The 22,544-nt window shown below is 46.5% G+C and overlaps 2 protein-coding genes across 3 annotated transcripts in view; one reads left to right on the top strand and one right to left on the bottom strand.

Moving 5' to 3' along the window:
• LOC135898616 (uncharacterized protein DDB_G0284671-like) overlaps positions 1–20,854 on the bottom strand; it is a 72,290-nt gene extending 51,436 nt beyond the window's left edge. Inside the window, exons 1-2 of one of the 2 annotated variants that reach the window (XM_070526682.1) lie at positions 20,677–20,854; positions 460–926 (exon numbers count right to left, since the gene is read on the bottom strand). In XM_070526682.1, the coding sequence (XP_070382783.1) occupies positions 460–921 (462 nt within the window). In that variant the 5' untranslated portion in view covers positions 922–926; positions 20,677–20,854. Of the gene's footprint in view, positions 1–459; positions 932–20,676 lie in introns of both variants that reach the window. The other variant, XM_070526681.1, reaches the window with a different exon arrangement.
• Positions 20,855–22,544, top strand: part of LOC135898601 (uncharacterized) — an 82,303-nt gene continuing 80,613 nt past the window's right edge. Inside the window, exon 1 of the mRNA XM_065427652.2 lies at positions 20,855–21,186. The gene's annotated coding sequence lies outside the window, so the exon portion shown is untranslated. The remainder of the gene's footprint in view (positions 21,187–22,544) is intronic.

The raw sequence follows: 22,544 nt of genomic DNA on the forward strand, positions 1-22,544 counted from the left end.
CCTCGTCCTTGCCTGCAAGGCATTGTGTGCACTGACGTCAAACAGCTTGGCAACTTCGTCCATGCTTGGCTAAGATTTACAATAGCAATTTCTCATGGCAGCTCAAGATGGGCTAAATTAGATGGGCTACCAAAGCTAAACCCTTAGCTTTGGTAGCTTTATGCTCATATATGTCTGCATGAACAGTGGTACTTTTCCTTCTAGTTCTACATGTTTATAAACAATGGCGTCTTTTTTAAAATGCTTCCTCAACCAGGTAATTTCTTTTAGAGTTTGCTACACATTATTGTGCGGTGCAGTAGATTCAAGTGCTTTGTCTATATAGACACAGTGGTTAACAGAGAGACCAGAGATGAATTAGATGTGCAAAACATGCTTATGCGCGTCTTCTATTGATTCTTCTACAAATCTGCAAAAAAAATTTTTCTAGGAAACCTTAGAGCAAAGACTTAAGCTTACCTCAGAACTCAGAAAATGTTGCTTATCAGGAGGCTTGCCATTGCCTGGAGCAGAGGGTCCAGGCGCCGAGCCTGAGGGCGTGGGCGTTGTGTCTGTGTCTTCCGATTCAGTATCATCTCTGTTGTCCACAGTGGCACCAGGCTGGTGGGAACTGGCAGAAGCAGTCTGTGAAGTATGCCGCTCTCCGGCAACTGTGCTGTCCACAGTCCTTTTAGGCTCGCTAGTTGTAGCAGAAGCAAGTGGCGGCGCTCTAACTTCAGACACTAATCTTACGCCCTCCAATTCTGCGATCAGTTCCCCGTACACAGGCCTGCAAGGCTGGCTCGTCCTGGAAGAAGCGCGCAGTGGTGCTCTAGCCTCAGGTACTAAGCCCAAGTCCTCCGTCTCAGCAAAAAGTTCTCCATGTGCACTCATGCCAGGCGGCATGGAGCTGGTAGGTGCATCCAGTTGCGGCGGAGCCATGGCTACTGTACTGCACAAAACAAGGGATCAAGCTCAGTTCACTATCCCCTTTTCCAACTTATCAGTTGTTTCTCATAGGTAATATCCTGTGCAACAGGTGCGGCACTATCAGAACACAGGTTGACTGACTAGTGGTCTTTAATGACTTCAACTACCACTTGAACTATGAGACACAACGAGCATATCTTACAGTCAAGATTATTCTTCACTTTGGATTGACTTTGGCCAACTGCCAGGAAATGAATGAACCAGCAAGTGAACGCACACAGGCGAAGCAGAGGGTATGATGAATGCAGGGTCAATCTTCATCCTCTGCTATCTTTCACACGTTCTACACACTTACCCTGCTGGTCACCGATTACCTCCACAATTGGTCCTAATACAGGACAAAGGAACCACCTTAGCCTGGAGTCAACTGCATCCAGCCTCTTTTCACGCAATCCCTAGTCGCTCAATGTATCTTTCTGCCAGGTTACACTGCACTCCTATCCTCAGGCTGCCAATTCGTTTAATTTAATAAATAGCCAGTTACCTACTCTTCCAATTACACAACATGCCAACTCCCCTTAATACTACTAACTCTCGGCTAGAATATCATCTATTTGAATTTTATCACTAATCTATGGTGCTGTCTACCCAGCGTAGTCACTATACATTGTAGCAGATGTCAATGCCATCCGATAAAAGAAAAAATGCACTTTAGTGTGAAGGACCAGAACCTGGGGGAATAATGGGCGTGATAAATTGAAAGGCAGACCAACTGCATAACCAGGTAACCTCTTGTGTTTAGGGTTAAATCTTTTTATTTAGCCAGTATTACAATTCACATCTGTGTTCCTTTTTGTTGTTGTTGTTGTTGCCACAAGTCTTGCATTCTTGTTCCTAGGTTACAAAGTATAGGTGTGACTTTTACCTGGCAGGCTCTGTCGTGCATGTAGTTTTTTTATCTTAAAGCTTTTCGTTGTCAAGTTGTTCTGCACAAATACAATTCCTGTTACAATCCCTGATGGGATTCACAGTATCAATAAATGAAATGAAATCTCTGTGTTTCAACGATAAACTTGTAGCTGCAAGTCAGTACACATGCATGTTACCTTGCTTTCTTAATCCTCACATCATTGAGCACCATACTAACAAGTATAAACATTCACCAAACGCCACAAGTTTCCCTACTATTGAACTATTCAGGTTACAATATAGGTGTAAACGAGAAGAACCAAGGGGCCCGTTTTTTATTAGTCATATCATAAGAAGCCAACAAACACTGACACCAAGGACAACATAGGGGAAATTACTTGTGCTTAATAAATGAAATAAAGAAACGATAAATTAATGGAAATTAAAGCGGATGAAAAAATTGCCTTCCGGGATGTTTCGTTCATGGCCAACGCCGCCGACATCGACGCCGACGATACCGGCTTTTCTGCGACACGAGCTCCTTAATGCTGTCGCATTAAAACTTGCTGCAGGTGGGAACCGAGTCCACAACCTTTGCATTTCGCGTGATGCTCTACCAATTGAGCTACCGTGGCACTGTTTCCCCATCCACTTTCTTGGGTATTTATGTGTCCTAGTAGAACCCTGGGAGTGTTAGCCAGCGCCACCACTCACAGACCTTGGCGGCGAACGTGGAACGCCCTTTTTGCCGCAGGCGTCACGAGAACGTGATCTTTTTTGGTGAAGGCAACTGGTCAATAAACTCACATATGCTACCTGAAGGCATCAATGTAGCCAGATTTGAGACCCTTGTTATGTATTAAATTAGAAGAAAGGGGGTTAACCCAGGGGCCCGATTTTTATTAGTCATACCATAAGAAGCCAACAAACCCCGACACCAAGGACAACATAGGGGAAATTACTTGTGCTTAATAAATGAAATAAAGATACATTAATGATCGATATATATACTTGACCGCAGGCAGTTCTGCAAAGGTCCTTTATAGGCAGACCCTAACTGCACCTAGCCACTAAACGAATGAATAAGGTGGCTCTAGCTTAACCTATTCAGAGTCTGTATCAACACTGATGTAACCAACTGCTGTCTAATCACTAGCCACTGTTGTCGGCCTTCAGCTTTAAACCAGCCGTATAGCCTCCATATTACAATATGGCAAAGCGACATGAAGAAAACAATGCCAACGTTAGCTGCCCATGAAATAGCAGAAACTTCACGACTTGTGGACTGAATTGAAATGTGGTTCCTTGCTACTGTTAGATGCATGATGCCATGTAGAGCTCAGCTAGCATGCACTGTCACCGTCACTGACTTGAACAAGCAGACAACGGTACCTGCGTCAATTTTAGAGGGTGCAATGAATACTAAAAATATATATATAATTTTCGTTGGGCAATGCGGGGGATGCGAGCGTTATACGAGTAAATATGGTATGTGCTGACATTCTCGTCGGCTGAATCTAAGCTATACGAACTACTAGATCAAAATGAAATTGATGCAATTGCCACTGCGCACGAATGCAGCATGCGACGCCGCGTGACATGAACAATGTCCCGTGCACTTACACACATTTGCACACGGTGGCGTAGAAATGTTATATTCCTGGCGGGGTTCTCTAGGGGGAGGGAGGGTTCGTACAGTGTTTTTACGCTGGCTATTGCCAGTAGTTCATTTTAGGGAGTAGTTTCCAGGGCGTATGTTTATTGGCATGTGTCGTACGTTGTCGCCGTGTGTATATCGCCAGTACCATGACACATGCACCACCGAGCACAAATCTGAAAAACAACACACTTGTGCCAGCTGCGATGTTGTGCAGGTAGAACACAGGCCCCTCTGCTTCTGAAGCAGTAATACACTCCGCAATGAATCTTTTCCTTTTTTTTTAAATACACGGAAACAAAGCCTGCGGCTGCAGAATACCAGGTCACACGGACATAAACAAGGCAACGCACAAAACATTGTTCAAACGAACAGAGGATCAAACAAACAAATACATTGGTCAAGTAGGTATATAAAGTCGGGGAGTGTTTCAGATGCAGCAACTACAGCGGTTATCCTGCGACGTGAAATGTGTTTTTTCTGGCAGGTGTTCGTTTGATAAAGTCGTTCGCCACAAGATTTATCGTCGGATACAACTTTAGAAAAAGGGGGCGTTCACTTCTCCGAGGCAGATGCACACGAGCATTCACCAATGGGCGTGCACTCTCGACCGACGTCATGAGCCGGACGGCCGGTGACCCCACCGTCGGAAAAGATGGCCGCCTGGGCTTCGAACTGGATGAAGTCACGTCAGCTGTGCGCGTAAACGCCCCGTCACAGTGAATTCCCAAACCGTGTCTGATTGTCTATCACGCTGGAAATATTACTGCGAGCTTAGGATGCGGCATCTGTGCTGCGTGCATTTATTCTAAGCCGTGATCCGGCGAAGAAACATTGCATCGAGCATCGCTGACGCTGCGCTACGCTTTGCTTGAAAACAGGATCCCACAGCAACCGTTGCAAACACTGTCAAGAATGGCGAGTTGCGCAACAAGATTGCCACCTTGCCACCCGATTACGACAAGGGGTGCAAGACGCGCACCTCTCCCTCTCCGTCGCTGCAGCTGGGAGGCGTTCAAAGAAGCGGCCTTTGCGTTGGAATCCGCCGCCTTCCTCCAGCCCCTTCGACATTGTGACGGGACTAGTTCGGTGCGTGAACAATGATTCCGGAGTTCCCCAACGCGGAGCTGATTTGAAACGCTGGACAAGCTGCCGTGGGGACGACGTATTTTGAGCGTCTCACGCTTCGGCCTAGCACGGAACAACGAGCGACCCTCGATCAGCGCCGATAGTTTCCCGGAACGGTACCCCGCGCGGTTGCCTCTGTGTACAGAGCGCGGTTGCCTTTGTGTACGTAAACTGATCTTCAGAGCAGCTGCGAGTTGGTGATGTGTAAACGAACAGTCGCCGCGTCGTAGGACCGGCGGATCGAGTGTATAAAAACTGTGGTTGTGCGAATGCTGAGGACACACTTCTCTTGAGCAGTCATGTTAGACTGAGTCACTTCTCTCATGCAGTCCTGTTGGACTAATACTCTTTTTCTCAAGCAGTCATGTTAGACTGATTTAGTTTCTGTAAATAAACCCTTTTCCTCGTTCTCGTTGAGAAACAGTTCTTCACTTCTTCAACGATCTCAGCGCAAATAAGTTGGACGACGGCATGGGCCAGCTACCTTCAAATTCATGCCGTACTCCAATCTTGGCAAAGGACCACGGACGATGGGATTGAGCCCCCAATCCTGACAACTGGCTGACAGCGGTGGGATGGACTTTGCGACATGGTGCTGTATCTGCGGTGAGTGCTTGGTTTTTGCTTTGACTCTCTAGGCTTCATTGTGTGGTTGTTCTGTTTAGAACAGTAGGGAAGCTAGATTGTTGTGTGTTAGCTAGGTTGTGTTTTCCTAGCTAGATTTAGAGAGCAGAATCAAGGCAGTAAAGCAGCAGTCATGGAGTTAAGGACACTGCTGAGAGACGAGTTGTTGATTGTGGGTGAGGAACTGGGCCTAGATGTACGCAAGGAAATGCTCAAATCGGAATTATTGGAGCTAATTTCCAATCAGGCCAGTGAGCAAGATATTGAAATGGGATTGGAACTTCTCAAAAAGAGAGAGAAACGGGAAAGAGAAAGAGAAGAACGGGACAGAGAAAAACAAGAGAGAGAGGAACGCGATAAAGATCGCGAGTTAAGAAAAATGCAACTGGAACTTGAAAGCAAACGTTTGGAGATGTCTCAAGGAAGTGAAGGCGCTCTGGGTCGATCAAGTGAGGCAGAATCGTACCGCATGGACAGGCTATTAAAGCCATTTGAGGTCGGGACCGACATAGGCTTGTTCCTAAGCAATTTTGAAAGGACTTGCGAGAAGATGAACTTCGGCCCGAGTACATGGCCACAGCGGTTGCTGTCTATGTTGCCGTGTGAGGCGGCGGAAGTAATCGCCAGACTGAGTGTGCAGGATGCATATGATTATGCAAAAGTTAAGGCTAGTCTCCTGAAGAAATACCGCCTTTCAGCCGAAGCTTTTCGGCAAAGGTTTAGGAGCACAGGCAAGAAAGATAGCGAGGGCTATCCGGAGTTTGCATATAGCTTAAAGGCCAACCTAGTTGAGTGGCTTAAAAGCGCGGAAGCGTACGACAGCAGAGACATGATCATTGAATGCATGTGTCTAGAGCAGTTTTACAAAGCCATCCCTCAAGCTGTGAAACTGTGGGTGCAAGACAGAGGTAATGTAAACACTGTGGAAAGGGCGGCTGAATTAGCCGAAGAGTACGCAACCCGTAGAAAATTGAACGCCGAGGAGGGAAACTGGGACGGTCGAAATGGACCGCGGAAACCATTTCCGTTCAAAAAGGGTGCGCAAACTAGACGATCCGAGCCTGTAGACATGGCGGAAAAGCCCGCAGAAAAGAGCGAGGAGAAACTTAACGGAGAAACCGCACAAAAAGAACAGAAAAGAAAATTCAAATCTGTTAGACCAATTCGCTGTTACAAATGCCACAAACTGGGACATATAGCTGTAAACTGCGAGAAGTCTAGCGTAGTTTTTTCCTACGTGGAGGAAAAGGATGAGAATATGGAACTTTTAAGTCCATATCTCCACGACCTGCAAGTTAATGGAAAACCATGCCGAGTGCTAAGAGACAGTGCCGCCACGCTGGACATTGTCCATCCGTCTTACGTGATGGTAGATGACTTCACCGGAGAAGTAGCGTGGATAAAACAGGTTGTAGAAGAACACAGCGTGTGTCTGCCCATGGCCAAAGTCAAAATCAGTGGACCATTCGGGGAACTAGAGACTGAGGCTGCAGTTTCCAAATTTTTGTCACTGCAGTATCCCTACATCTTTTCGAATCGTTCGAATCAGTTACTGCGTGACAGAGGGCTCAAACTGGGAGAGGGCATAGTACAGGCATTGACCCGAGGCCAAGCTCGTAAGATCGCGGCGCTTTCGGCTGAAAATGCTCAAGCTCCTCCAGCGGAAGCAGAAAAGGGCATAACTTCAATACCCGAATCCGAGCTAGGCCCGAGGGACAAAAGAACAGTTGAGGAGAGCCTGCCAGCTGACCAGCTCAATGAGACCGTAGCACTAGAGTGTCAGAGTTCTAGCCTGCAGGAAGAGCAAGCAGACGCGCTCACAAGCGAGACAGGGTCGTTATTATCACCGGCCTCAAAGAACTTCGATCAACTCTTACGCGTGGATAGAGAGTCACTGGCAGCTGAGCAAAAGAATGATGAGAGCTTAGCTAAATTACGTGACACAGCTAAAGAAGGCATTGCTAGGCGCAACGTAACGATACATGAGAAAGGAGGATTGTTGTATCGGCGTTACAGAGATCGAAAGGGTAAGATTTTAGATCAGTTAGTCATACCTACTAAGTATAGGGAGGACCTTTTGAGTCTTTGTCATGGAAATGGGTGGTCCGGCCACCTAGGCATAAACAAATCAAAGGAAAGATTGCTTATGGAATACTACTGGCCTGGCTGTTTCAAAGATGTAGAAAACTTTGTAAGATCATGCGACGCCTGCCAGCGTTCTGGTAAACCAGGAGAGACTTGGAAAGCTCCACTGAAGGTAGTGCCCTTAATAACAGAGCCTTTCAGACGACTTGTAATAGACACGGTAGGGCCTCTTCCAAAAACAAAATCAGGCTACAGGTACTTGTTTACCATGCTGTGTCCGGCTACCAAGTTTCCAGAAGCAATCCCTTTGAAAGAGCTCAGCTCCACCGAAGTAGTAGACGCGCTTTTGACAGTGTTTGCACGAGTTGGGTTTCCAGCCGAAATTCAGGCAGATCAAGGGTCAGTATTCACGAGCGCACTGACTTCCACATTCTTGCAAAAGTGCGGGGTAAAGTTAATACACAGTTCTGTCTATCACCCTCAGTCAAACAGTGTAGAGAGGTGGCATTCGGTGCTTAAGCGAGTTTTGCGTGCGCTCTGTTACGAGCACAAGGAGGACTGGGAGAACGGTCTGCCGGCAACTTTGTTTGCTTTGCGAACGGTTCCACATGAGGCGACAGGGTTCTCACCAGCAGAACTAGTGTATGGGAGGACACTCCGGTCTCCACTGAGAATGTTAAGAGAGATGTGGGAGGAAAGAGGGGAGAGTCCAACCGTGGTTGAATACGTGCTAAATTTACTGGAACGGCTAAGCGCAACCCAAGAACTAGTCGGAAAGAACATGGAAATAGCTCAAAGGAACGCCAAATTCTATTACGACAAGAATGCCAGGCTTCGTACGTTTAAAGTTGACTTAACGATGAAAGCAGAAAAGTGTAGGTTTGGTTGTTCGCAGGTTACTTATCTGGGCCATGTTGTCGGTCAGGACATGAGACGGCCGGCTGAGCTGAAAATAGCTACGATTGGAGAATTTTCTCAGCCGCGCCCGAAAACGGACCTTCGTTCATTTTTCGGACTTGTGGGGTACTATCAACGGTACATTCCGAATTACTCGCAATTGGCAAGTCCATTAACAGACGCCCTCCGAAAGGGAGCACCGAGTAACGTACACTGGGATAAGGACAAAGAGAACGCTTTCCAAAGTTTGAAAACGCTATTGGTTTCTCGCCCTGTGCTTCGCGCGCCAGACTACACAAAGGAATTCATAGTTCAATGCGACGCAAGCGACAGAGGTATGGGCGTGGTACTTAGTCAGGTCGGCGACGATAACGAGGAGCATCCTATCCTCTACGCCAGCCGTAAACTAAATGTAAGAGAGGAAGCCTACAGCGCTTCAGAGAAGGAATGCGCTTGTTTGGTTTGGGCCGCCCAGAAGTTGTCGTGTTACTTGTACGGAGCGAAGTTCATCTTCGAGACCGACCACTGTCCTCTGACGTGGCTCAATCAAATGTCACACAAAAACGGCCGCTTGCTCCGATGGAGCCTCACTCTCCAAGAGTACAACTTCTCCGTTAGATATAAGAAGGGAAAGTTGCATAGCAATTCGGATGGTTTGAGCAGGCTAATTTGAATTCTGCATTTGAGGGTTCCGCCTAAATTTTGGGGTTACTAGTGTTAGCTTTTCTTTAGGCGAAGAAAATCCCCTCTCATTTAGCAGAATTCCCTCCATGATTGCTGAATTGATCAGCAGGAATTTGCTTCAGAAATTGGCATAGTGAAATGTAGCATTTTTTTTTTGTTTCTGCACTTATGTTGTTGTTGTTTTTTTTTTTGAAGCCTAGCGTGTCTAAAGTGAGAGCCAATGCACGTCATATCGGCGCAGAGCCGTGTTGTGGGGTTCATTTTGCAGTTGCCTGTCCTTGTTGGATGTTTTGGGGCGGTGACATCAATGCACAAGTGGTCGCTGCGAGCCAAGGCATCAATCCCCCCCTGACCAGCAGCCGTTCTCTTCCTGCCTAGCGGTTGTCAGCGCTAGACAGTCGAGACTTTCCGGCCCATGGAGGCGCTGTCAAGAATGGCGAGTTGCGCAACAAGATTGCCACCTTGCCACCCGATTACGACAAGGGGTGCAAGACGCGCACCTCTCCCTCTCCGTCGCTGCAGCTGGGAGGCGTTCAAAGAAGCGGCCTTTGCGTTGGAATCCGCCGCCTTCCTCCAGCCCCTTCGACATTGTGACGGGACTAGTTCGGTGCGTGAACAATGATTCCGGAGTTCCCCAACGCGGAGCTGATTTGAAACGCTGGACAAGCTGCCGTGGGGACGACGTATTTTGAGCGTCTCACGCTTCGGCCTAGCACGGAACAACGAGCGACCCTCGATCAGCGCCGATAGTTTCCCGGAACGGCACCCCGCGCGGTTGCCTCTGTGTACAGAGCGCGGTTGCCTTTGTGTACGTAAACTGATCTTCAGAGCAGCTGCGAGTTGGTGATGTGTAAACGAACAGTCGCCGCGTCGTAGGACCGGCGGATCGAGTGTATAAAAACTGTGGTTGTGCGAATGCTGAGGACACACTTCTCTTGAGCAGTCATGTTAGACTGAGTCACTTCTCTCATGCAGTCCTGTTGGACTAATACTCTTTTTCTCAAGCAGTCATGTTAGACTGATTTAGTTTCTGTAAATAAACCCTTTTCCTCGTTCTCGTTGAGAAACAGTTCTTCACTTCTTCAACGATCTCAGCGCAAATAAGTTGGACGACGGCATGGGCCAGCTACCTTCAAATTCATGCCGTACTCCAATCTTGGCAAAGGACCACGGACGATGGGATTGAGCCCCCAATCCTGACAACACACGTCCTGCCTGTTTGTTCCATGTCTTTTTATTTCGTTCCCGAGTGAAGTTACAAGAAAAGTTTGCCAAAGTCTGGTGCGGGTGTGTTCGTGTACCGTGTCGCTGCGTTTCTCGTCTGACGGGGTGAAGTGATGGAGCAAAACCATTCTCAGGAGAAATGACAAAAGCATGCGTGCATGAAACAAACCTACGAGCGTCTCAACAGAAAATATTTGCAAAAGAAGCCTCCAACGCAAAGATTTGTCGCCCTCAATTTAGCAAGAACAATCGTTGTCAGCAGTGAGATAGCCGAGCGTCTAAACGGCAGTGTTCGAGCGTTGTGTAGCACCGTCGATTGGTTGGTTTCCACCAGTGCTCACCGCATGTGCAAGCTGTAGAATAAGTGCTGTGGCACAGTCATGCATAAGTTGTGTTGCCAGCGCTCGATATGGTTTCCCACAACATAGCTTCGCGCTGCTTTTCGATTCTCGCGATACATTGCAATTAAAAATTCCCAAGCCAGTGTCCAGCAGCTTGTGAACTCGCTCCTATAATACCTCTATCCGCGTCTGTTTGTAAATGTGTATATGTTTCTTGCATTTGTCAATTTTTTTTTATTTTCCAGATTTCTTTATATTTGAGTTTTTCTTAGTTTTCGCATTTGTATGTGAATACATGCCTGCTTCCATGCATGGTTTGCACTTACTCTTATTTCTGTCCTGTTATTTTATATTAGCATTTGTTTTTGCTAGCTTTCTTTCAGCAAAGTCTTTACACATTTTCATTAACCAATCTCATTCAAAGCACTAAATCCTGTACACTGCAGGGCTGGCGTCTTCCATCTCATTAATACCTTTTTCAATGGTCTACCTCGTCTTCTCCATCTGCCTACTCGCTGTGTTTTTTGTCCTTGCTTCTTGTTCTGTTGCTGCAATGTGATTAACCAACTTGCCTCCAAAAAATGTTGATCGCTTATGAAAACAGAAAGGTTTAGAGATACATTTTCTTAAATACGTCAAGTGGGTTGCACAGTAACTTTGCCTCTTACCTCTGCTCATGTTTATGCATCAGTGCGTGTGGCAGCTCACCAGAAGTGCACATGGAAGGCTGCATATTGCAAAACAACACCTTGCTATGCTGTTGCATTTTTCATGCATTCAGTCTTAGTAAACAGACAGTTTCGCTGCCCATCACATATGATGGTAAAAATTTTCAACATGAATAACATGGTGCAGTGGGGTGACATTTCCTGTCCGATGCTTTCGTCGTTGCAAAGACATTTTTCAGTGAGTGGAGCCCAGCAACGCAGTAGATTGAGAGCTTTTGCAACTTTCACTATTTATTAGTTCACAAATGTCATTGTCTGAACCTGGCCGTCGATCACTACGCCGATGGCTTAATAAAACACAATAAAACACATTGCCTCAATAAAAACACATTCAACACCACTCAGCATTTTTTAGTTCAAACAATGCTAGCAGAGCTATTCAGGGTGAATAATTGTGCTTACATTGGTGTTACTTGCCCGGTCAGATAAACAAATACAACAATGGCTGCGGCATGACTGTGATTTGATAAGCAGGCTGCAAACGAAGCCTTTCAAGCGTGCCCTCAACTACTCCTATTATTAGCTACCCAACTGAATATTTTGGGCCTAACTAAGCTAATGATGTTTGATAATTGTTCTCTTATTTGCATTACTTGCCTGGGCCAGCTAACGAAAATAAACAATGCCACCACGTGAATGTGTGTTTGCATGCAAGCTGCCAACAGTAGCTGTCATTTTCGCATTGATTGCTGCCATTTCACCAACAGTGGCGATGGCTTGACTGTGATTTGACGTGCAGACTGATAATGGTGCCTTTCAAGCGTGCCTTCGACTACTGCTATTAATAGCTACAGGAATGAGTATTTTGGGCCTAACAAAGCTAATGATGTTTGATAATTGTTCTCTTATTCGCGTTACTTGCCTGGGCCAGGTAACCAAAATAAACAATGCCACCACATGAATGTGTGTTTGCATGCAAACTGCTAAATGTGGCGGTCAATTTCGCATTGACTACTGCTGTTTCACCTACAATGGCTATGACATGTCTGCTCTTTGAAGTATAGAGGCTAAAGGTGCCTTTCAAGCATTCCCCGACGACTGTTTTTTCATCACAGGGCCCGTCACGCTCATAGGTGGCTGCCCAATAGAGTATTTTGGGCCTTCTGACATTGGCATTATTCATATCAACGGGCTGGAAAAAACAGTAGAGACAGCACAACTGCACGCAAAGCACAATGTGCTTTGGCGTGCAAGCTGCTAAGGGTGGCTGTTAATTTCATGTTGACTACTGCTTTTTTTGTGTGAAGCTGGACAGTGGCTGCCCGAATGAGCATTTTGGACCCCACATATTTATTCAGGGTTAATAACTGTATTTGAATTCAGATTTTCCAGCATTTCAGCACGTTTCCATGCCAACACTTATATTGAGCACGATCTGTGCAGGACGTTGCTTTTTCAGAATTGGGTTTCCATTAAAAGGAATGTGTCACCAAATGAACTGCTTATTCATTTGAGAGGTCATGGGAGAATGCTTGGCTGCTGTGCTTGACGCACAGTACACCGCTTCAGTGATAGGAGATCCATTGTTGCATGTGCCGAGGTATGTGTGGCCGGCAGGATGTCTGGACCCCACTTCATGCAGAGTCAGAGACGAGGAGAGCTTTCTCGGTGAAGAATTCTTCATACAATGTTTACATGTTGTCACCATTATCAGGAGAGAGACCAACAGAGCAGCTGCAAGCTGCTTAAATAACACCCCTTGGTCCCCAGATACCCCCGACAGTCCCTAAGGGCGAAACAAAGTTGACAGAGAGAGGGTCCGGGCAGCCTCTCTGGTCCTAACGCCGCTCTCGGTGGCTGGCGCTTCCTCGAACCGCGCTGCTACGTCGGGCTGATCTGGTGGTCGGTGAGAATGGTGTGCCGGGGAAGTTTTATGGCCCGCATAGGATAAAGGGAACCAACTGCAATGCATGAGGTCGAAACACAGCCCCCCTTTGGAAACCTTCCCAAACACAGCGGGAGTTGTTCGTGGTGCGGGCGCCGCCGGACAAAGGAGGGGGGGGGGTTGCAATGCTGCCGGTATAGGGAGGGGCCGAATAGCAGTCTGTGATCCGGTGGCCGCGTCTGTCGTGGATGCCATGCAGCCGAGAGAAAACCCGAGCCGTGCACGTAGTCGTGTGCTCGAAGCAGGCACCATGCAGGGATGAGTGTTGCCTCCACAGTCGACACACCATAGCACTGACCTTCCGTCAGGTAAATCCCAGGGCACAAACATAACACCATATAGGCTTCGAGAACTTGTTAGTGATCTTCTCGGTTGTCGGTATCTCATTGCGGCGAAAGAAATCGTGCGCACGACCTCGGCGCACACAACGTGTCATACTTCGCGCTGCGTCTCTCTTTTCTCCGCATTTCCTGGGCGCTTTCGCGAGGCCACCAACAGTTTGCTATCCGAAATATGCGAACTTTTGACCTCCCTCCTCACCTTGAACACTGTGCTTTTGCTGACACCAAGCATCTCGAGTTTGTAATGGTTGCGATAAATTCATTGTTTAATATAAGTACTTGTTCAATAGCAACTGATTCATTTGAATCTCAGAACAGGAGCAGTAAATGTGCCGTCTACATGTAAACAAGCGCAAAAGCCATGCAGAGCTGCTCTTTCTACTTGCAACTCACTTCAACTTGCAACGAAGCTAAAGAGCAGACGACGGGCAGCGTTGTGGAAGGCACGGGGTTATTTTTCTGTCGCGATCCGGCATGTGCTCTAGCACATCAGAGCTCTACCAAACCAGTCATCAAAATACAAAAGTATTTACTTATATTGAGAATTGCGCGTTTCAGAAACAAGTTTTTTTTTAGCACAATTATTTTAGTTGCGGAGGCAATCGGACGTCGTGCTTCAGTCATCTGGGTGGGGCCTCCCCTTTCTTCTAAAGTTGTATCCGACTATAGGTCCATTCACCGAGCAAGTTCTTTGCAGCAGTACAGCACTGCGGTATGGTTGAGTCTAGCTAGTCCCATTACGGAACACAGAAAATTCTTCGCTCTTCGGAGGCATAAAAAAGATGGCTTTGAAGTGCAAGAAGTGACCGGAACAGTCAGTGAAATTCAGAGAAACTTAACAACCTAAGGAAGGAGCGTCCTTCAATGGCTCACCATCTTTCCCCGAAAGAAGGTCTTTCGGTCATAAAATGTTGCAACTGTCACATTACACTGCTTTGTAATTTTCATCAACATGGCTTAATACAGCTTGAGGCAGCCTGGATCAAGGTCTCGTCCCCTTTGTCTAACGCATACAAATACATGCTGCCGGCTTATCCCATCAAACTTTTCCACATGTGTCATGTGATCCCACATTTCTGGCGGAAAACACTTGCAGAAAGATGCATGTACAGTGTCAACAACTTAGGAAGAACCATTGCCAATAGAAATCTTACAGAGAACTGAATGCATCTGCGTGCAATCCTTTATCATAATGACGGGGTGCTTTCCTTTTTTTCTTGGGGACGCTTGGATTTAAAAGCTCAATCTTTAGTGCTTTGCTTGACAAGTCACTCCAAAAACTAGAAAAATTGTCTTGAAAGTGGCCTACACTTTCTTTAACGGCCTTCGTTAAGAGTGCTGGATCGCTAAAGTGCAGGTTGGTTTTTCGCAGAGCATTATTAACAGTTTCAAGCCTTTAAAAAACAAGTACCATCAGCCTGAGCATAAAAAAGTCGTACAACTTTCCGAGCACTTTTTCACAGCCACTAGCTCGGGCTGATGTCTCGTTCTTTTCGTCCGATGAAACCTTGGTTTCATCAAACTACTTCAAATAGTTCAAAGCAGTTGTTCAAAACAGACTGAAGTGAGCATTCCTTTAGTATCCATCTCGCTTTGCAGAATTAGCTGAGTGCTTGATTTTCTCCCTTCTGAAACTGCTCGAACCAACCGAGACCTTTTGGAGAATTCACAAAATTTGTCAAGTCTGTAAAGAAGCTGACCAAAACCTGGCATCGATTAACTTTCATGCATAAGTGTAGCAATGCCAGGTTCAGAGTATGAGCAAGGCAAGGCCCATAAAACACCCTAGGCTCAGCATCCTGTACTAGAGCATGAAACCCACCACTTTTATCAGATATATCTGCAGTGAAGGGAGTACAAACGTCTTGGACTTTGAAGGGAGTACAAACGGACTTTGGAGTCTGCAGTTACGTAAAGGCCAACAAACACCTCCTCCACTTCCAGGCTTTCTGTAACGTATCTAAGATAGAAGGATACCTGTTCATGTGTGGTTATGTCGGAGGTCTGGTCAGCAAACACGGCAAAAAACACAGCATTCTGCACTTCGTTCCTTCAGAAGCAAAGCAGACTATGCCCTTGTCTTGCTTGTCTGCTTCACTGGCTTCGCTGCCATACAGAAAACTTAGCCTAGGCTGGTGTGACTCGGTTTGCCGCTGGGCAGCAGTCAGTTGCTCTGCGTGTGCACAACACCACTAATTTGTAACATTGTATATCCATGATGACCCAGCTTTCAACCTGTGCAGTACAGGCTTACAAGTACAAGTTAATCAAGATCATGTCCAAGGGATAAGTTAATCAAGATCATGGGCCCCCGTAGCCTGTGCCTGTTTGCACATATTTTGTGGTCTCAGACACTGCTCTTACAACTTGCATGATGTTAGATTCCTTAAACTGCACCACGTGGTTCAAATTTACATAAACAAACATACCTTAAAGGGCCCCTCACCAGATATGGCCATATTGAGCTGACAAGCGCAGAGCATACAATGCGTGATAACAATCATGTGTGCAAAGTATTACATCGCTACGCATCGCGGAAAGATCTGAAATTCCAAGCAGAACGTCGTTTTTCGTTCTCTTCACGAGCGCCACGCTCCAAGCCGGAGGATGACGTACTCGTGTCCCTGCGCCTAGGTACTCGAGTCTGCAGTATGTCGTCGCTCATGGTGACACGTGACTTTGAGAATTAATCAAGGCACGATCTGTTATTTGTGTGATCTGTTGATTGAACTGACGAACTGAAGTTTAGAGAAATAATAAAACACACGAACGGATTGCCTGCGTTTTTTTTTTTTTTTTACTTTGGAACGAAGCAAGCAATACTTGCTCCCACGGTCGTGGGGTCACGTGCACAGGTACCAAAAACAACATTTTCCACCATGTTCCAGCACATGATCATGCTCTGCGATTCGCTTGTTCTGCCTCAGTATTCGTGTAGCATGGTATTATACTGCTTGTCATGTGTCTTTGTACACGGTGCACAAGATCATACGCTCAGCGAAACGATAACAGCTCGCACGCAACTACCGCAGAGGAAATGCGCATCACCAAAAAAGAAAAGCGAGGAGAAAAAAAAAGTGACGTATGTGTCATGTGATCCTCGAGGTCTGGCATAAGAGAACGAAGGGAAAGATTTTCACTTGTGAAGGCTAGACGGGGCGAGTGGAGAGGGAGTCTCCCTATGCAGTGGAGCCCACCTGCTGAAATAATAGGTTCGCGGCACAGAAATATTTCTATCTCAGATATTGACAAGCTGACATGAGGAATGTTTGCAGTGGAACGCTCCCTAGAGGACACGTAACAACTTCCAGCATATAACCAAAATTTGCTATGGGGCCTGGTGAGGGGCCCATCAAGTCTTCTGAAGGGCATTGACTGTACGGTCATAGGATATTAGAAAAGATGGCTGACCAATTTAGAGTGGTAAACTATTGTCTGAAAACTGTATAGTCACTCTTTTTTTGGGAAAAAGACTCAATAAGTAATAGTGAAAATAAAGGTCCATCTTGGATTTGGGTTATGTTGGCATAGAAAATGTTATCAAAGCTTTTTAGGCAGAGTCTGTGGTTCCATTAATATTCAACGTAGTTGTTCTTTACTGATAAACAATTCACTAAACCTGAGCAGACAATGCCAAAAACCGCGAAGACATTGCACGGTGGTGCAAGAAGTTCCACATGGCGTTCTCCACCTGGCGTTCCCATTCATCTTTCACGTTTGCATCTTTTGTGGCTTACCAAACTTCCCATCTTGCCAAGTCACTGTTTTGCTATTGCAGAAGCTTAATTTATGGCGCTGTTTGGCCATGACTAGCCCTTACACCACTAAACAACACACATTCATTCAGAAGCTTAATTTACTAATCTAGTGTAACTATCATTTTTAGCGTCCTGCTAAAAGGGCACCGAAAGCTTTTTGAAGACTGTAAGAAAACATAACCAATCTGTAGACAATGCTGGCATCAACATGCGAGCCGAAAATTACTCAGCTGCTTGCTAAAAGAAAGCTCAAATCTTACATAATAAATTGATTGTGTGGGCTTCAAAGCCCCTACTCTTTTTCAGCCTCAGGCAACATAAGCCTGAGCCCTCAATGTACCACACCTCTGAAGCATTGATTGGTAAGAGGAAAATGTTCATCAGCATACATACTATTTCTCTCTTTTCAGGCATGTGCCCATGGTCTCATCGTTAAAGCATAGGGCTTCTTTGCTTCGGGACTGAAGTATAGAACTTATAACCATAACAACCAAAAGTTCTATATATCTATACATATATATCGGGAACATACCTAGTGACACCTAGTGCCCCAAGCATGCCATAAACGGCCAATAACATAAAAGCTGGAATGTGGAGGGAAAAATTAAAGAAAGCTATCGCTTTAAAAGTAGCGATAGGTTTTGCACTGATACCAACACGATCCCACCAGAGAGAAAACAATGCATTGAGCAAAACACAGAAAGTAAACGCTGCATACTTAGCATTTTTATAAAGCAACCCTAAAGACTATTATCTCACTTGTTTTCAAAAATGAGTCGATTCTACAGACTTCGTTTTCACTGTTTTACATTCATTTAGAGACAGTGTCTTTCTTGAAAAACATAGGAAAGGCCCATTTCCACTTCTCATGCTCGCAATGACATATATACACAGAGCCCTTCATTTTCGGGTAAAACACGGTAACAGCCTATTTTTGTACCTCGAACAAATTTCAAGAAAATTTAGTTGAAACATTTTTCCCCAATGTTCACCCTTTTATAAAGAATAATTAAATGCAGGTGTTAAAAAGCTAATCAACACTGCCCACTCTTTGCGAGCTAGTTATCAACATATATAGATACTATTACATGGATGTGTAAAGTGCCTTATGTTCGCTTAACACACAAGGGAAAACCTGCATTATAATATTACAACATAATAAGTACCTGCTGACCTTGAGTGAACGAAATTTGCTATTTTTTTTTAGTATCCGCATTTACAACAATACCACAACGGAACATTCTACTGAATTTTCCATACATCACATACCTATTTACTGTAATGAATGATCTAGTGAAGCAACATGTTCGCTTCCCCTGGACACAGGAGGGCGGCGTCAGACACAGAGCGTTATTTAGGCATGCCAACCAAGATACCTGCTCACAATCGATTTCATTCAAGCACATACTAGTGAAATCTCCTTTGTGCATTTCCCAAAACACTGAGGCTCATCACACAGTTTAAGGTTCGCTTTCTCGTATGGGTTCAAGGCATGCTCTATGATCCTTATCATACATCACAAGACTACATTGATAAGAGCCGAGCTCAAGTTTTGCATGACACCAAATTGATAACTATACATTATGGTGGTACTGAGATCAGAGGTACAAATACGCTGTTAATACAATTTTGATGATAATGGAGCGAAACGTGACAACGATGAGTTATGTGGTCACCAAAAATGAAATGGTTCAGCCATATGCATGTTACAGCTCACGCAAGTGACAATGCAAGTTGCGAGCCGTTTCCACTTCTTTCGAATGTGACAAACAAATACTTGCTCAGGACCTCAGCAGAATTATACGCTAGCCACGTGCCTATATGCCACAAGCTTAGCGACTGCCATAGTGCTACACCATCCCTAGGCAGTGCTTTGAGTAGTGTATAAGAAATCATGGCCTCCGAGAGGTCTTGTTCCAGCCATCCCAACACGAATACGTATTAACATCACAAGTGTCATGAGCCAATTGTGGATCTAACTCCGCGAGTGACAAGTTCTCTTTTGTTAGATTCTTTTTATCAGACCTATAAATTTCTTTTAAAATATTTCTTCAGCGCTTTCCTTGGCTTCACTGTCTCTTGGCTTCATACGGTTGCTCCAAATGACCAGGTGTATCGGAAACCATATGCAATGGCACTACCAAGGTTGCCTTTTGGCCATTTCAATTCAATTCACAAACATTTTCCGAATTATGCGCTAAAGGCTTAGTTATTCGTCTTAGGTGTAAGGCAATCAAAGTCGCTATTAAAAATGACATAAGTGCAATATACCAGGGCTTTGCCATCGCGATTCACTTCACACATTGCACGATTTATGCCCATGAACAATTTTGCGAGCGAGCGCAGGACTTCTAAGGGATGCGCAGAGCTCACGCTGGCCAAACATGAAATGGTGTGAGCTGGCTCACAAAGTGCCAAGAAAACTTAAGAGACTTGCGTAAGTAGTATTAGAAACTGATACCGTGTCAAGTGTTTTGTGGCATGACCATCTTATGGCACCTGCACCTTGAAATTTGCACACAAGTGGAGCAGTACATTATTACTACTACACTGGAGAATTATAAAACACATATTAGTAGCAGAAGCAACGCATGAAGCAAGTGCGTGTGGCCTGTGAAGCGTGAAAGACACCGTAAGGAGAAAAACTAGAGCCTACTTAAACCGAGGCCAATTTTGCACAACCAAACATGCACACAGTAAAATTTATAGAACCAATAAGGGAGAACCGGTGCTCTAAGATTGAATTTCTTGTGAGCGTCCGCCATCAGTAATGCAGCAGTGCCTTCTACATGCTTAGTTACTACACTTAGGCGGCATTAACACGGTGGCAGGTCTTGCAGGCTTTGGCTGCATCCAACTGACACTCAGATTCGTGGTCTCAAGCAGCGATGCATCACGGGAACCATTCCCTCCAGTAGCTATCTTTTGAATTTGCCTCGACGCAACTCTCCGTATTATGAATTTCCTCGCTGGAACTGGCTTCCTCCAAGCCGTCATTTACTTTTTATGCAAAGCATACTAGCCGCACAACCACGCTCTTCCTTGCTGCGCCGCGCGCGGCCGCGTAGCTACCATATGACGTCATAACAGCTGCAAAGCGGACGCTTAAGCTTCGCCTTCAAGAGTGGAACGCGACAGCGTTCCCGTCGACCCGCCAAGGGGTATAAGGCGCAGCTACTACGCGCCCCGCACCGGACGCGGTGAGCGTCGAGCAACGCAGCGTTCGGCGCTGCAACGAAACGTGCGCCTGAGCAAGCGACGCACGCCTGAGCCGACGCCGACGACACCGGCTTTTCTGCGACACGAGCTCCTTAACGCTGTCGCGTTAAAATAAAGGCTAGTATCCTTCGCATCCTGGGCTTAACCTTAGCTAAGCCCCAGCCATTTTTTCCCTTCAGATCAACAATATCTCCAACCGCGCCTTCTTAAGCGGCGCTCAAAGAAGCGTTCGAAATGTCGACAAAGATGCCAGAAATGCAAAAAGTGAACAAAGTTTTGCACTCTACCTGATGCGCCAGGTTCGCCAAGGTCAACGACGTTTCGGCGACGGCGCGGCTGTTCTTTAAGTTTACTTCAGCAAAGTTACGGAATTGTATCACCGGTAATCACGACAGTGCCGTCAAAGCATGGGAACATTCATTGAAACAATTATCAACAAATGCTCTGCACATCTCTCCACGCCGGGCGCGTTTCTATTTACGTCCGAGCCCAGCGCTCGACCGCTGCGCCTCCATGCGCCGCTCGCGCGTAACACGCTTCTGGGTACTTTTTTCGCTGAAGCGCCACGGCAAGCGCCCTAAATCCCCTAGATTCCTCTAGGTACTTGGGGCACTAGGTAGGTGTTCTACGCCTGGGCGCGCAGTTTGCTCAGCCAGCTCGCCACCGGCCTTCGGCGATGCCGTTTGACTGTCTGCCGCCTTCATGCCTCGGCAACGACCCGCCGTTTAGCGCGTTTGGGTCTTCGGCAAGAACTGTGTTGTTTTTGCGCATACTGCGGGTCTTCGCAGAGTGTAGAGGTAAGCATTTCCATCTTTTTTTTTTATTCTGAACTTGGTGTGATATTTTGGCTTCGCTGTGTGGCGGCTGCGTCTTGCTGCTGGACGCTACTGGACGCTATACTTGTGCAGTAATCCGCGTTTCTCACATGAGATGAAGCGTACGCTTCCGTCCTTTGATGCTGGTGTCTCAGCTTCACTGAAGATGTCGCAAATACACTGTGAAAATTGTGGCATTTGAAACAGATCAGCCCACGAAACATGTTTTTTAATTGCTGACGCGCTTCTGACTGGTGTTGTAAGTCGCGAGCCACGTTTTTCGTGGCGAAATACGATTATGTCCAGCCGCCAAGTTCAGCCTGCTGCGCGCCGCGCCGCGCGACTTCTGCTACACCAAGTCAGACTTTTAAGGCCCAACCACACGCGGTGAATCGTGCGCGCCTGGCTGCGCGTCACGCGTCTGCGAGGCCGTACGCGCCTGTCCTACGCGTCTAGAGAGGGCAGACGCGCAGGAAACGCGCGCGTCAAGGAGGTCTTGATCTTGGGCGTCATTTTGAGCGTATTTTGAGCGTACGCGACGGAAGTGGCAGCTTGTGCACCGACGTCACGTGGGCAGCATGTATACTTCCGGCGGTTCGGAAAGGTTGTTGAAGTTTCAGAATCGTGCGGAGACGCCGGGAGTCACCGCTGGTTTCGTGTCGATAGATCACAGAGGCTATGGAGGCGATCAACAACGAAGCGCTGATCGCCTGCGTTGAGGCTCGACCGGCGCTTTGGTAGCAGGCGAAACACAAGCGCCACTAGAACAAGCACTTGACGAGGTGGTCGTGGATCGTCATGCCCAACGCTGCCGAACAGGTGAGTGCTCGGAATTTTATACGGGCGTCATAGCGGAGCAGTTTCAATCGCGATCGAGCCCGATCGGGGTCGGATTTGATGATCACGATTGCCTGTACCGCGCAATATGCGTAGAACCGATCGTGATCGAGAAATTTGATCGCGCTCGAACGCCATCAAAAGCCTAGCTGTGTGGCACTGGTATAAGCTGCCTCTCTCATCAGCAGACTCGCAGATGTCGAAAACGCGTTTCATCTGTGCAGATGACGTTATCACAGCGCTGCAGAAGTGATGGAAGTCCCTGGGGAATAAATTTCGGCGCCTGGGAAGACGTCAGAAAGGAAAGAGCCGCGCCGTGCCAGCTGTCGACGTTCACAACGACGTCATCTGGCTGTTTTTCGACCAGATGATGTTTCTGCGCTACGCAATGGAGTGTAGACCGTAAGTGATCTTGAAATTTCCATCTTAGCCGGCGTGTTAAAAATGAAACACGGGATTTTAGTGCTTTCCCTTTACCACGTTGACCGGCGATGCCGTATGTT

The sequence above is a fragment of the Dermacentor albipictus genome, chromosome 10, assembly GCF_038994185.2.
Source record: "Dermacentor albipictus isolate Rhodes 1998 colony chromosome 10, USDA_Dalb.pri_finalv2, whole genome shotgun sequence".
In the NCBI taxonomy this organism is placed as follows: Eukaryota; Metazoa; Arthropoda; class Arachnida; order Ixodida; family Ixodidae; genus Dermacentor; species Dermacentor albipictus.